Source organism: Balaenoptera musculus, chromosome 13 (assembly GCF_009873245.2).
Source record: "Balaenoptera musculus isolate JJ_BM4_2016_0621 chromosome 13, mBalMus1.pri.v3, whole genome shotgun sequence".
Taxonomy (NCBI): Eukaryota; Metazoa; Chordata; class Mammalia; order Artiodactyla; family Balaenopteridae; genus Balaenoptera; species Balaenoptera musculus.
Window position 1 is genome coordinate 755,763 of NC_045797.1, and position 16,598 is coordinate 772,360.

The window sequence follows — 16,598 nt, forward strand, 5'->3', positions numbered from 1 at the left end:
GCCTGGGGCCCATGTCTTACATAAATGACAGCAAAGCTATAATAACTGGTGACAAATGATCAGTTCCTCCTTTAATTTCGCAAAGACTTTTTTAACTTCTCCTCTGGTACCTGGACACAAATAACCCCCATACAAGACAGACAACGAGCTCCACACTGCATCGTAACTACACACACCCCGGCCGACAGCACAGGACAGACCTGCACTGAACTGGAACATCGGTCCCCAGATTTGTCAAGGTTACCACTACGTGCGCGGCACAGCCAGGAGCTCAAAATGAAAACAAACACACACACACAAAGACACCAAATTTAAGTGAAGAACGTGATCTCACCTGATACGTTCTCTGCTGGGCCTCCAGAGTGAGATCCGGGACCCTCCAAGCTCAGAAAGAAGGACCATCCGGCAGTGAGATGATGTAGCTCCCTCACGGCTGCCGTGCTCAGGGAGCAACTATTAACCACACGAAGAGGATGCCTTGAAAGCGAGAAGTGGGAGCCACAGCCTCGCCTGAATGGGAGGGGACACGGGGAAGAGACCTGGGGAGGGGGCACGGGGAGGGGACACAGCTCAGCATCGACCTCGGCTCATCTCACCCTGACCCTGTGACGCGGGGACTTCGCAACCGCCTGTGCTGTTTCCTCATCTGTAAAATGGGCATAAAAATCCTGCCTCAAAGTGCAGCCGTGTCAGATTTGTGAAACAGATGTTTAACTCCTTTAAAGTACTTGTGTCATTGCAGGTCATTAATAAAAGATGGTTACTACTAAGAAAGTTTCCAAAAGAGCGGCCTAGCCATGAAATGAAATAATCTAAACAGGGATGACATCATTTGAACTTCTTCCCAGTGGTCCGTGGATGCTGGGTCTCTGCCTGCAGAGTTAAGCTAAGCCACATGTGAAGGCCATCTCGTCTTACGCCAAGTTCTGAGAGTTTATTCAAGCACTGTCACAGGCACTCAGAAGAGCTGGCTCTGGACTCTTCAATTCACTAATGAATGAAGGAATAAAAGGAGAAATAAAGCTCATTTAAATCCCGTTTGTTTTTCCTTGGACGTCTAACAAACATGATGAAGACGTTCCTTTACTTCCAGAGCCTACAATTTGGCAGAGAAGATTAGATATCTATATGCGTAACTATAATATAAAACAGAAGTTGATAACTACCCGAAAAGAAGCCAAAGTGCTTTGGGAGGAAAGACACAAGCTCTGAGCCCTGAGTCCCCAGCACACAACCTCAGTCTACATTGCAGGAACTCAGTATCCAGGGGCCAGAGGCAATCCTGCCCCGACTGCAGACAAGACACAGGAGAGGAAGGTTTTCCAGCCCAAGAGAGCCACGTTGACAGAGGCCCTGCAATGGGAGAGCACCGGATGTTTTCAGAACCAAGGGGCCTGTGACCCGCTGGAAGGTGACAAACAGCCTGAACTCCAGGCACGGGAGTTTGGCCCTTATTTGACAGGCAATCGGGAGTCTTCTCAACATTCTGGAAAGAGGGGGGACATGACCGACGTGATGTTTCAGGAGACTCTGGAACCGACATGAATGACAACAAACTGAAAGATTCTCATGAGCTGGGACCACGTCTCATCCGCCTGGGAATCTCCGCGGCCACACCCACCTGGCACCTGAGAACCACATGCCGCATCCACCACGTGGAGAAGGAGAAGGACCCACCAACTGCCCAGTGCCACCACCAGCTGTGCCCACACGCCCCCCCAGGCGGGCCCTGTGCTGCACGGCAACACACCCGGCCTCAGGAGTCGAAACAGACACACGAAACACGACACGAGGACCACCACTCTCCCCGTGAGAAATACCTCACGGTCTGTCTAAGCGGATGGTCAGACCTGTCCCCTAACAGATGCACCAGCAGAGGAGCCCGCCAACAGGAAGGCCTCTCGGGCTGGCCCTGTGGGGACAGCGCACGGGGTGAAGAGGAGACCCGGGCCCCCGGGGGACGAAGAACCACCATCACCAGCACGAGGGCCTCAGAACCCCAAGTCCCCAAGGACGCGCTTCACAAAAGGAATCCAGTTCAAAGAGGTTGACATCCGGGACCTTTGTGATACACTAGCTCTGGGGCAACATCTAATACTTCATCCAGACATTTCCAGAATTACCATGTTCGTGGGGCTCAGATACATCAGACAAGGTCTCACCTGGGCGTCTGCAGCCTATGGGGATGTCCCAGGGTCAGGACCGCAGGTAAAACCGGGGAAATCCGAGTGAGATCGAGGGACTGCGTGACCGTCGATACTGTGGCTTGGATGGCGCATCACAATTTTGCAAAATGTTACCAATGGGGAAACGGGGTAAAGGATACACTGGATCTTTCTAAATTCTTTCTTACTGCTGCATGGGGCCCTACGTGACCTCAGGTGAGCTACGTCGCTCCTACGTGTCCCAGCCCAAGCTCACCCTCCACCCTCCGCTCCCCTCCCCTCCCACAGGATGCACTGGCCATGGCCGGCTGTGTCTGCAGCTCCCAACCCGCACACAGAATGTCCCTGTGGACGCATCAAGGCAAAAAGTATGCTCCGACGTGAAAAGAATGCAGGAACGTGACCCCCTCTCCTGTGAGCTCCTGCGTGCAAACGTCTGATGAGATGAAACGAGAGATGAGTGGCCGTCGCACAAGGGGTAAAACCACAGCTGCTGGAGGGTCCACGGAACGTGGCAATGGGCACCCCAGCTCGCGCTTCTCAAGTATCTTAAAGTTTTTGGAAGACAACTTGGCCACGGGCCAGCGTGTAATGTAGACGACATTTCTGTAGGCAGGAAACCACAGCTTAAAGCACAATTAACGAGAAATGTAAAATCGACCAGCAGTTTGAGATGCTTTTCCTTCTATTTAAGTGCAGCCCTAGTTGAGAACGTGACCTACGCTGAGGTTTATTTACTTGATCTTCTGAGGAACAGACACAAGATTACTGAAAACAGAGGCTCCTGGGGTAAAGCTCTGTGCTTCCATCACCAGCCTGGATCTGCCTTCCCCACTGCAGGCCCCCGGACCCTGAGGAGGGCAGGAAGGTCCCCTCGGGGAGGAAAGGGAAGGCCACTCACTGCACCCACATCCAGCAGGAGAAAGAGCGTCCAGGAGTGGTTCAGGGTCACCCCAAAGGAAAGGGGGGACGATGAATAGTCAAGACAGCAGTCCTGACAGTCCTAGGCCCTCAGGGCACACGGCAACCAGAACTGAGGCATCTTTCCTACTACCAAGTTTTCATTAGTTTCCTTAAACTAAGAGCTCAATTTCCTCGGCGCACAAACAGGCACAGAGCACTGAAGACCTACGAAGACCCTCACTGCCAGGACACCATCCCTCTTCATAACACGCTGGCATCGTGCCCGGAAAAATCCTTCAGGGCAAAAGTTGCTTTTCCCCTAGTGGTTCATCAAGTCCCACTAAAACTCCCTCCAACTAGAAAGCACTTACTACAACAAGCATTTGACACACATTTCTAAGAAAACTCTTTGTAGATATTCCTTTTTAAATATTCCAAATATCTGCATTTCCCTCATGATTTCAGATTATGTTAACAGTGGTTCTCAAAGGGTGGTCTCGAAACCCTGGAGGGTCCCCAGACCTTTTCAAGAAGCCTGGGGATGAAAACTGTTTTCATAATAATGCTAAGAAGCTCCCGGAAGATGCCGAGCCCTCCGCGTGGTGCTGGCCCTTTCACTGATGGTGCAAAGGCAGCCGTGGGCCCAATGCCAGCCCCCAGCACCAATCAAGGCAGGGGCAGCAGCGGTGATGGGACCCAGCGCCTCACCCCCAGGCACCTGCAGGGAAAGAACGCCCCTTTCCCTTCTCAGTGTCCCTGATGAAAGCGGTGTTGTCCCAGCCACTCTGGGAAAGTCTATGCTCCTGAGAAAGCTAAACATGGAATCACCACGCACCCGGCCACTGCTCTCCTGGACAATTATTCCAGAGAAAGGGACGCTTATGGTGACACCAAAAACCTGTCCACAAACGTCCATATGTCCTTATTATTAATAGCCAAAACCGGAAACAGCCCAAATGTCCTTCATTTGTCCCTCATTTGACAGTTAAGCTGTCCTATATACACCCACCCTGAGGAGGACTACTCAGCCGTAAAGGGAGAAACTACAATACACACAGCAGCCTGGACAAGTCTCCAGGGAATTAAGCTGACTTGTTTAAAAGGCAATCCCGAAAGGTTAAGAAGGGTATGACTCCACTCATACAGTATTTCTGAAATAACAAAATTTTAGAGATGCTGAATGGATGCGTGGTTTAATGAGCAGGCGGGGGAGAACACAGAGGAAAATGGAACAGGAGGGACCCTTGGGGCGAGGGCACTAGCTGTCCTCTAGCTGGACCGCGGTGGGTACACACACCCACACTCGTGATAAAGTTACACACCACACACACGACTACAGGTAAAACTGGGGAAATCTGAATAAGATTAATGGATTGTATGACCATCAGTATTGTGGCTGAGACTGTGCACTACAATTCTGCAAAATGTTATCAATGGGGGAAACTGGGTAAAGGATACACTGAATCTCTCTATACTATTTCTTACAACTGCATGTGAATCTACAGTTCTCTCAATAAAAGTTTCTATTAAAAAACGTACACCCATGTTCATAGCAGCGTTATTCACAATAGCCAAAAGGTGGAAACAACCTAAATGTCCATTGAAGGATGAACGAATAAACAAATGAATGGTATAAACAAACAATGGAATATTATTCAGCCTTAAAAAGAAAGGAAATTCTGACACAGGCTACACCATGGATGAACCTTGAGGACACTATATTGAGTGAAATAAGCCAGTCACAAAAAGACAAAGACTGGATGATTCTACTTATATGAGGAACCTGGAATAGTCTAAATCAGAGACAGAAAATACAACAGGGGTGACCAGGGGCTGGAGGGAGAGGGGAATGGGAAGTTGTTTAATGGACAGAGTTTCAGTTTTGCAAGAAAAAAGAGCTCTGGAGATGGACAGATGCCAGCGATGGCCACACAACATTATGAATGTGCTTAATACCACACAAAAAAGTAAGGGATTGCGAAGGGAAAGTTCAGGATGGGAATGGGATGGGATCAGGAGATGATCAAGACTCTTAAAAGGAAATGGTTATACTCTTAATTCATACTGTATCCACTGTATTGTCATTCTTTATATCTTACATATATTTTAAATTTTGTATTGATTGAATTTTCAATAAATTTTTTTAAAAACAAAAAAATGTCCTTGATGAAGCAATACAAATTACTGTTATAAAATCTCGAACTTTGACCTTGTATTCTGTTTCTTGTGATGAACAAAGCACTTGGGCCGCATACCACAGTAAGAGGATTGTCTGCAGGGAAAGCACGAGTGTGACCCAGTGCCGGCTGAATTAGATGCTTCTTTTCAAGGTCTACCATTTTTACCAGAAAGAATAACAAACTATGGTTTTTAGACTTGCACTTGGCAGACATTTCTTGAAACTAAACAAAGTGAGTCTGTTACTTTGAAGAAAACAATTGACAAGAGTTTCCTATCAACAATAAAAATCAAGCTTTCAACTGAAAATTAGAGTGTTTGAAAACTTGTATCCACCACCTGGAGCTTGACAGCTTCTCAAACTTAAGAGAGTTTCTGAGGCGATCAGCGGTGATATTAAGAAATGTTATTTAGTGATACTGTATAAAGAGATGTGTCAACATTTGGAAGAGCTGCCTAACTCAGTGAATCAACATTTTCCAAATGAGGGTGATGTTACAACGGGGCACAAGCCCCTTCCAACTGCAGGGCAGACGGTGAATTTCAATGTCATGGAGAGTGAAAACCTCCTTGGTAAGGCTTCAGACTCCACATCAAACTAATCTTTAAGAAACATTAAGCTTGTCTAGTTTTGGAGTAATAAAGAAAAATACCGCAACTACGTGAAAAGCTATTAAAGTACTACTGCTCCCTTTTCCAACCACACGTCTGGTTAGGAGCAGATTTTCTTCAGACTTCAACCAAAACGGACCGCAATGGACTGAAAGAGCAGGCAGGAAAATGCAGACATTTAGGAGATATGCAAAATGTAAGAGCAGGGCTCTCGTCGCACTAATTTTTTGTTTAGGAAAATGCTATTTTCATAAAGCATGCATTATGTATGTTGAGATCACAGACTTATTTTACGTTTAATGAATGAGTCAATGTCCTTTAAAGTCTCAGTTGCGTTTCTAATTCGGTAAATCTCGAGCCCTGAGACGTCCCGGCCCTCACGGACGCCTCTCGCAACACGAGCCGGGCTGCGAGCGCCGGGCGGGCGGAGCGCCGGGCCGGCGGAGCGCCGGGCCGGGACGCGGTCCACTCGGGCCGCCGGCTCTGCAGGCCCGTCCGCCAGCGCACGGGGAGGGGCCGGCAGCGCCGCCAACGTGGCTCCGGCTCCGGCTGCGGGTTCACGGCCGCCGCGGCCTTACCTGTTGGTCATTCCTGCCGCCACGCCCAGCATCTCCGGCGGCCACGCGAACCCGCACCGCGTACCCGCGCCGCTCTCGCCGCTCCCGCCGCTGCCGCCGCTCCGCCTCGCTGAGGGGACTGGCAGGAAGGGACGGGGGCGGGGGCGGGGGGCGGAGGCCACGCCCACCTAGGCTCGGCCCCGCCCAGCAGGCCCCACCCCCACTCCCGGAACCGCCCGCCCGGATGTCGGCCCCGCCTCCAGCTAGGCCCCGCCCGCGTCGGCCCCGCTCCCGGAACTGCCCAGCCTCCAGCCCCGGTCCCCGAAACCGTCCGCTCGGAGGTCGACCCCGCCTCCAGATAGGCCTCGTCCCCTGGACCGCCCCATGTCGGCCGCGCCCCGATGTCGGCCCCGCCCCGATGTCGGCCCCGCCCCGCCTTGGCTCTGCCCTCGCCTTCAGGCCGCCCCGCCCCGCGCGCCGAGGCCCCGCCCTAGCGGAGGCGGACTCTGTCCCCGGGCTTGAGGGCCCGGCCCGGTCGGGGTGCGGGGTCGGGTTGCCCTCCGTCCTGCTACGCTGTCCCCGCACCTGAATCCCGCGGGCGGGGTGGGTGGGCGGTGTCGGTGCTGATGTGAAGTCAGCTACGCTCTGATCCAGTGCGCGCTGTGGGGCCGCTGCCGGAGCTGCAGCAGCGCTGAAGACCCCGTTTACGGACGGTTCTCGCGGAGCGTTCCGGGGAACCCGGTGAGCCCCGAGGGGTGGCGGTGCTCCTTACGGAGGACTGCAGCGCGGGTGGGCGGCGTGCGGCAGCGGAACAGAACTGGCCACACGCTTGTACAGGGAGGGCCCATGCAGTTTGTTTTTAAGAGTAACTGAGGAAGTTTGTTTAACCAGGACATTAATTAAATAAATCACGGTTTCTACACATAATACTACACAGATGTTAAAAAAATAAGAATAGCCAACAAGCACATGAAAAGATGCTCAACATCACTGGTCATCAGGGAAATGCAAACACGCGCAGGGTGTTGTGTTGGTTGAGAAACTGGGGCCCTGGTGCACTGCGGGTCGGAATGTACACTGGTGCAGCCACTGTGGAGAACAGTACGGAGGGTCCTCAGAAAACTAAAAGGGGAGTTGCCATATGATCCAGCAATCCCACTTCTGGGTATTCATCCAAAAGAGGTGAAAGCAGGGGCTAGAGGAGATACTTGTACACCAGCATTATTCACAAATGCCAAAGGTGGAAACAGGTCCATGGATGGAGAAATGGGTAAACAAAATGTGGTCCATCCATACAATGAATATTATTCAGCCTTAAAAAGGAAGGGGGGCTTCCCTGGTGGCGCAGTGGTTGAGAATCTGCCTGCCAATGCAGGGGACACAGGTTCGAGCCCTGGTCTGGGAAGATCCCACATGCCGCGGAGCAGCTAGGCCCGTGAGCCACAACTACTGAGCCTGCGCGTCTGGAGCCTGTGCTCTGCAACAAGAGAGGCCGCGATAATGAGAAGCCCGCGCACCGTGATGAAGAGTGGCCCCCACTTGCTGCAACTAGAGAAAGCCCTCGCACAGAAACGAAGACACAACAAATCCATAAATAAATTAATTAATTAAATTAAATTAAATTTAAAAAAAGGAAGGAAAAGGAAGGAAATTCTACAACACGGATGAAACTTGAGGACATTGTGCTGAGTGAAATAAGTCAGACAAAAAAGTACAAATACTGTGTGATTCCACTTATATGAGGTCCCCAGAGGAGTCACACTCATAGAGACAGAAAGTAGATGGTGGGGGCCAGAGGCTGGGGGAGGTGGAAGTAAGGAGTTTTGATTAACAGGTACACTTTCAGTTTTGCAAAAAAGCTCTGGGACTTCCCTGGTGGCACAGTGGTTAAGGATCCACCTGCCAATGCAGGGAACACGGGTTCGAGCCCTGGTCCTGGAAGATCCCGCCTCCTGTGGAGCAACTAAGCCCATGAGCCACAACTACTGAGCCCACACGCTGCAACTACTGAAGCCCGCGCCCCTAGAGCCCGTGCTCCGCAACAAAGAGAAGCCACTTCAATGAGAAGCCTGCACATCGCAACCAACAGTAGCCCTCGCTTGCTGCAACTAGAGAAAGCCCGCGCGCAGCAACGAAGACCCAGCGTGGCCAAAAACAAATAAATAAATTTTTTTAAAAAAATGAAAAAGCTCTGGAGGTTGGTTGTACAACAATGCGAATATACTTGACGCTACTGAACTGCACACTTAAAAATGTTTAAGGTCAATTTTATGTTATGTATATTTTACCACAGTTTAAAAAAAATAAGGCAGATGATTTGTAGTAATAAAGAATGACCTCTGCAATATATTTTAAGTAAGGAAATAATGAAAGGGAGAAAAGTTTGTTTAGTATGCTGCCGTTTGAGGGAAGAGAAAAGGGAGACACGACCCACAGGCACACACACACACACACACACGCTCACCACTTGTATATTCAGAAATATCTGGAAATATTAGATATGCAAGAAACTAGTAACAGAAGTTGAATCTGTAGAGGGTCTAGGGATTAGAAAGAGGGGAGAACATGCACACAAAATATATTTCCTTAATGGAGTATTATAAATTCATTAAAAATTCAAGTTATAAGACAGTAGTAATTTGAGAAAATATGCAGTGTGGTTAACTGTATGGGATAAGTTAAAAATTTTATATACAGTGTGTGATTTACAACTGGTTAAAAACGCTTAAATATCAACAGTAGTTCTGATTTGTTTGGAGAACAGTCTATGTGATGTTTTCCTACATTTCTTTGTTTTCCAGAAAAGAATATGTATTAAATTTTTTTTAATTATTTATTTATTTATGGCTGTGTTGGGTTTTCGTTTCTGTGCGAGGGCTTTCTCTAGTTGCGGCAAGCGGGGGCCACTCTTCATCGCGGTGCGCGGGCCTCTCACTATCGCGGCCTCTCTTGTTGCGGAGCACAGGCTCCAGACGCGCAGGCTCAGTAGTTGTGGCTCACGGGCCCAGTCGCTCCGCAGCATGTGTGATCCTCCCAGACCAGGGCTCGAACCCGTGTCCCCTGCATTGGCAGGCGGATTCTCAACCACTGCGCCACCAGGGAAGCCCAGAATATGTATTAATTTTTAAAGAAAAAAATTAAAATATTTAGAGACTTGTACTTGTCTTGATATCTCATCTCCCAACAAATTTCATCTCCTACTTCTTTTTGAATAAAGAGTTGGGGTTGTTTTGCATATATATTCCAAATGTTCCCAAAAGTAAGAGATTAATTTTCATATCAATTGCTTTGCTTAATTGTTGTTGTGGTTATATTTCATAAAGCAGGTTTCTTTTCATGGTAGCTTGCTTCCAACATGCTGTAGTTTGTGATCTATTAATCTTGCTGTCACTTCAGGACACTTGGCTAAAAACTGGCTACCTCTGGGTCTCTAATTGGTGGTTTTAAAGCAGTAGTGCATTTCATCATAGTTATCCTGTCTGTGGATGGTTATCTGGGCGAGCTGCTTCCGTGGTTGACCAATGCCTGTCACAAAGACGGAAAAAAATATTGTCTCTTGGTCTTAAATGTTAAAGTGTATTTCTTATTGTCCATCTTTCCCTGGAGTCTCTTGGGATGAAAGCACGATGTCTCCAAGACTGCTTCATTCATTTTTGTTTTGACTCTCATTACTCAGCTTTTAAAAATGAAATTTGGTATTTGTAAGTTTATGTGTTATACGTATGTGGATACACATTTACACACAAAAGGCATATGATTGGAAATAGTTTAGAGGTTGTATTCACAATAAACACTTATTTAATGTGGCTTTTCTTTTCATCCTCCATGAATCTCCAATAGACAAGTATATAATAGGAGGACAGGGAAAACAGTGTTTATCTGTCCAGAAATGGTGGGTTAGTTAGACAGCTTTTTCCTGCATCCTCAGGTGATATATACTCATCTCTTTTCTGGCTCCATAGCAGAAAAGCTCTGCTCATACGTGATGTGTCCTGGTGGAGAGGGAAGGGTGTGGGCTCAGGCACATCCGGGTTCAAATCCTCCCAGCCACCTGCTGAGTGGTTTACCTTCTCCCTGCTTCAGACTCCTCCTCCTCAAAATGGAAATAATAACAGGGCCTACTTCAAAAGTTTTTTAGAGGATTAAATAAGATTCACCTTTCAACAAATATTGGTGCCAGGCACTGTTCTAGGCACTGGGGAATCAGTAGGGAAAAAAAAGACACAATAGAAGCACTGAGAACAATGCCAGTTACATAGAAGCATAACAATTGTCAACAATGTTTACTATTCAGGAATTCAAACATTACATAAACATGTAACTTATCAAGAGACAGCATATTGTAATACCTGTGATCTGATGTTGCAGAGATAGTAATTGAAAACAGGTTGGTGTCTGTTTTCCCAGATGTTTTCTATACGTTTAGCCACTGTGTATGTTTTCTTAAATGGCACTATATATACTACTTTGCATCTTAATATTTTAAAAATATATATCCTGGACAGTCTTCTACTTCAATACGGATAGCTCTAGTTCATTCTTTTTAACAGCTGCACTGTATATTCCATTTATTTATAGATCAATGGATCTCGGCCCTGGCTGTTAGAATTACCTGAGAAGTTTTTAAAAACTGCCAGTGCCACTCGGATTGACAGATACATGCTACCATATATAAAGTAGATAAACAGCAAGGATTTACCGTATAGCACAGGGAGCTATATTCAATATCTTGTAATAACCTATAACAGAAAAGAATCGAAAAAAATATATATATATATTAACTTGTTTCCTCTCACTGTCCTCACACCAATTTCTTCTCTAATCTGACCTCAGCTCTCTGCAGGCTCCAGTGGATCCTTGTTGCGAAGTCCCACGGACCGCTGGTTCCCAAACTTGAGTGTAGACCAGAACCGCACAGCGTGCATGTTAAACCCTGCCTGCTGGGCCTCTGGCCTGCGGTTCTGATGCAGGGGGTCTGGGTGGGGCTGAGACTCGCATTTCTAACCAGCTCCCTGGAGATGCTGTGGCTGCCGTCTGGGGAGCACACCTTGAGAACCACTGAGTAAAGGGAATGAAACGATCAGATTTGCAAGCAAGAACAGGCACGTGAAAAAATAGAGTCCTAATTGGTTTTAACCCTAGGGGGAAAGACTTGTTAATCATTCTACTATTGTTAGTAATTAATGCAAGGCCCTTCTCACATCCTTTCCATTCTCTTGTTTATCAATTTAACTTAAATTTTCTTTCATTATTTCTTTCCCATATTTTTTCCCTTCACACTCATGCCCTCCCTCCCCACTGCTCCCAACTATAAGGAAGGATTCTCACAGTTTTGGTGTACGTCCTTTCTTTTGCTTATGTTGTTGGAGAATACATATGGTGGTTTGTAAATGTCCACATGTTACATTACGTGAGGGCTGTCTGGCCGTGGGTCTCGCTGTCTCTTGCCCTGCCCTGTGTTGAAGCACCACCTGCACACGAGCCTCTATTTCAGGCACTACTGTAGCTCCGCAGACCCACCTCCACGCCGCCTACAGGTGGACACCAGCTTGCTACCCCCCTCCCTGCTACCAGGGTGGACGCTTAGACGAAGACTCCCAGGCTCGAGCCTATGGCCTCCTGAAAACGCCCCATTTCACGTGGAAGAAACAGCCCGGGGCCAGGGGACATTGCACAGGGTGCTGAAAGGTGAAGAAGGCTCGGCTTTTATACAGGTTCCTGAAACGCTGCTCCTTTGAGCTACACAGGGACCAGCCCCTCCCCCTCCCCCTCGGGGCCATCTGCCACCACGAGGTCAGTGCAGTCCCAGCAGAAGCCAGTCTGGCTTCGTGTGTCCCCTGGTGACGTAAGTCCCACAGTGTCACGGCCGGGGAGAGGCTGGTCAGGAGGGCGATGGGGGTGTGTGTGTGTGTGTGATCACTCATGGAGGAAAACACGGCAAAGAATGAACCACAATGTTAATAACGGCTTCCTCAGGGTGATCTTTACACTGCTTGTATTTTTCAAGTTTTGAACTTTAGGGACATGGAACTGGTTGATCATAACACTTAGTTCCTGACACACTTTCATCCTTGGTCCATTAATGGCTCACTTTCAGTTCATCGTTTTGTTACAAAGTTGATTATTTTTAATAATGTAGTAAGAACCCATGAAAACACTTAAAGAAAAGCTAGGTCCTTCATAATAATTTACATAAATACTTGGTTACCCACTGGAGCCATCCTCTTCCCTCGCTCCATCCAAGGCAGCTCTCATCCTGAATTCCTTGTTTACCGTCTCCTTGCTTTTCTTTTTATATAGTATTGAATCTATATGAATTCTTGAACATACACTCACATATCTGCAAACAAGCGACTAAAATTTTAGTTTGGTTTAACTTTATACAGAGAATACACTATATAAAATCTATTGGAACTTATTTTTTATCAGTTAATATTATGTTGCTAAGATTCACTGATATTGTTCCATGTTGCTGTAGTTAATTTGTTTGACCACTGTGTGAATATATCACAATTAATTAATTCCACTGTTGCTGGGCTCTGGGGTTATTCTAGGTTTTTACGATTGTGAAGTGTTCTCCTACGAACATTCTGACTGTTTACTGTTGTATATATGCTGGAATCTCTCTTAAATATTTATCTTGGAGTGAGTAGAAGATAAGGCCAAGCCACTTTTTAAAGTGTTTGCTCCAAACTACTGATCTCGAAGGCAAACATCCTCCCCGATACTTGGTGCCACTTTTTCCTTTTGCCAATAAAATGGGGGTAAAATGGTATTTCAGTTCCCCAATCAGGCACTTCCCTGGTGGCACAGTGGTTAAGAACCCGCCTGCCAATGCAGGGCACATGGGTTCGAGCCCTAGTTCAGGAAGATCCCACATGCTGCAGAGCAACTAAGCCCGTGCGCCACAACTACTGAGCCTGCGCTCTAGAGCCCACAAGCCACAACTACTAAGCCCATGCACCACAACTACTGAGCCTGCGCTCTAGAGCCCGCGAGCCACAACTAATGAGCCCGTGTGCCACAACTACTGAAGCCTGTGTGCCTAGAGCCCGTGCTCTGCAACAAGAGAAGCCACCGCAATGAGAAGCCTGCACACCACGACGAAGAGTAGCCCCCGCTCGCCGCAACTAGAGAAAGCCCGTGTGCAGCAACAAAGAGCCAACACAGCCAAAAATAAATTAATTAAAAAAAAATCCTTTATAAAAAAAAAATTCCCCAGTCAATAATGAGATTGTCTATTTCCTCATGTATTTGTGGGCAGTATGTGATTCATCTTTTATGATGACTCTGCTCATCTTTTGCCTAAGTTTTGGTTGTGTGTGTGTGCTTTTCTTATTTATTTGAAAGAGATTTTTGTTCATAATATTGTGCTTTTATCAGTTATGTTTACTGTGACTATCTTCTCCCAGTTGATAATTGTCTTTTTACTTTCTTTAAAGTGTTTCTGAGAAACAAACAAAAAAACCCAACCTTACTACAATTTATCAGTTTTTTCTTTAATAGTTAATGTCTCAGGCATCTTTTTCAAGAAATCTTCTGTACCCCAAGTTTTAAAAGGTATTCCTCTCTATATTCTAAGAGTTGTAAAGTTCTGTTGTTGACATTTAATCCTTCATCAATCTAGGGTTGTTCTTAAATTTTAGTTGTGATAAGATACACTTAACAGAAGGTTTACCATCTCAGCCATTTTCAAGTGTACAGTTCACACGTGTCAAGTACATGCTCACTGTTGCGCAGCATCTGCAGCGTCCGTCTCCCAACTCTTTTCATCTTCCCCCATGGAAACTCCGTCTCCATCAAACGACGACTCCCGCCCCTGGCCCCTGGCCCCACCACCCTACTCTCTGTCTCTGTGGATCTGATGACCCTAGGGAGCTCATATGAGTGGGATCATATAGGGTTTTTCCTTGTGTTTCTGGCTTATTGCACTCACCACAATGTCCTCAAGGTTCACCCATGTTGTAGCCTGTGTCAGAATTGCATTCTTTCTTTTTTTAATTTTTAAAAGTAAAAAAACATTTTTTGGCTGTGCTGCATGGATGTAGGATCCTAGCTCCCCGACCGGGGATCAAACCCGTGCCCCCTGCGTTGGAAGCGTGGAGTCTGAACCACTGGACCACCAGGGAAGTCCCCGGAATTTCCTGCCTTTTTAAGGCTGAATAATATTCTGTTGTGTGTATGGACCACATTCTGAGTTGATTTTGTGTGTTGTGTGAAATAGCAGAGTTGCACGTACCTGTGGGTCTGGCCTGGCTCACTATTCTAGTCCATTGGTCAGTGTGTCTTGTACCCACACTGTATCCACGTACTGCCTTAGTTACCGTGGTTTTGTATGATTGCAATATTTGATGGGGCCAGTCCCACACGTCCTTGGTTTTGTTTTTCAGAAGTGCCCTGGCTGTTGCCTGTTCCTCTTAATACATACAGTTTGCTATCATTTTATCAAGTCCCATAAAAAAAATCCTATTGCAGGAAATTCCCTGGCGGTCCAGTCTAACTAATTCCTGGTTGAAGACTCTGAGCTCCCACTGCAGGGGGCACGGGTTCAATCCCTGGTTGGGGAACTAAGATCTCGCGTGCCACGCAGCCGAAAGAAAAAAAAAAAAAAATCCTATTACATTTTGCTTGAAATTGCTCTGAATTTATGATTAGGGAAGAACTGACATCTTTATGATATTGAGTCTTTCTACTCATGAATATGATGCATTTCTCCATTTATTTCAGTCTTTAAAAATATATTCTAATAAGTTTTGTGACTTTCTGTCTAGGGGTGTTCCATATCTTTTGTTGCATTTATTCCTAGGTATTTGGTATTCTCTGATTTACAATGGTGTCTTCTCTGTATTTCAGTTGTTTGCTAACAGTACAATAAAAACAAAACTGACCTTTTACATATATTAATCTTATAACCAGCCAACTTGCCAAACCCTCCTAAGTTTTCTAATAATTTATCTGTAGATTTTGTTTTTAATGTAAGCCATCTTATCAGCTGAAAATAATGTTTTACTTCTTTTCCAGATCATATGTCTGGAATTTCTCTTATTTTACTGCACTATCCAGGGCTGTCAGTGCCACGTTAAGTAGAAGTAATCCTAGTGAGTGCCACGTTATTTTTCCTTATTTTAAAATGAATGATTCTAACAGTGTCCAGTTAGGATGACATTTGCTCTTCATTTTTCATTGATACTCTTTCCTCCTATTTTTAATTCACTAAGAATTTATATCAGTGTATGTTGAATTTGATCAAATGCCTTTTCTCTTTTCATCTATAAATGTAATAAGACATATTTATGTATTTTCTAATATGAAAACACCCTTGCATACTGAGGATCCACCCAACTTAGTCATGAGGTATTATCTTCTTTTATACACAGTTGGATTCAATTTGTTAATCAAATTTTGTTTAGAATTTTTGTAGCTATATTCACTATGAAATGGCTTGCAATGTTCCTTTCCAATTATATCTTATGTGTGGTATCAGGGTTTATGCTGGCCTTATAGAGTAAGTTGGAGAATATTTCCTTTTTATTGTCTGAATAAATCTGTATGAAACTGGGTCAATTGTTACTTGAAAATTTGGTGGGACATGCCTGCAAATCCACTTGGACTTTGTGTTTTCTTCTTGAGAAGATTTTAAACACCATTTCAATTTCTATTGTAGTTATAGGGTTATTCAAGCTTTTAAAATCTACACAATCATCACACAGAGTAATACAGAGTAAATTTAAATTTTAAAGAAATTGTTTTATTTCATCTCTAAAGTTTCACAATTGTTATTTATATTATTCTCATATCTTTTAAAATTCTACTTTATCTATTATGTGTCCCCTGTTTATTAATAAAGTTGTGTCATCTCTCTGCTTCTCTTGGTCAATCCTGCCAGAGTTGTGTCTATTTTACTACTTTTCTCAAAGAACCAAGTTATTTTTCGTATGCCTTTAAAATCTCATGTGTATTTTATACTTACAGTATATCTCATTCTGGAATAACTACATTTCAGTCTTTCAATATCCACATATGAATAGTGGCTACTGTATTAGACACAGAAGTTCTAGAACAAAGGAGTTCATTCTAAAATATTTCAAAGTCGTCATATATAAGGCAGTTTGAAAGCTGATCTGAATGATTCCTCCTTTTCCAGGAAAGGAAGCAGAAATAGTGCAGTCATGAAATTAAGTTA

At 45.7% G+C, this 16,598-nt stretch overlaps 2 protein-coding genes across 3 annotated transcripts in view; both read right to left on the reverse strand.

Moving 5' to 3' along the window:
- Nucleotides 1-6,563, reverse strand: part of LIMS1 (LIM zinc finger domain containing 1) — a 103,962-nt gene extending 97,399 nt beyond the window's left edge. For both annotated transcript variants that reach the window (XM_036873146.1, XM_036873145.1), the window contains exon 1: nucleotides 6,437-6,563. In XM_036873146.1, coding sequence (XP_036729041.1) covers nucleotides 6,437-6,468 — 32 coding nt within the window. In that variant the 5' untranslated portion in view covers nucleotides 6,469-6,563. The remainder of the gene's footprint in view (nucleotides 1-6,436) is intronic.
- The window catches only part of GCC2 (GRIP and coiled-coil domain containing 2), a 58,510-nt gene that overhangs the window by 1,873 nt on the left and 40,039 nt on the right, over nucleotides 1-16,598 (reverse strand). The window lies entirely within an intron of this gene.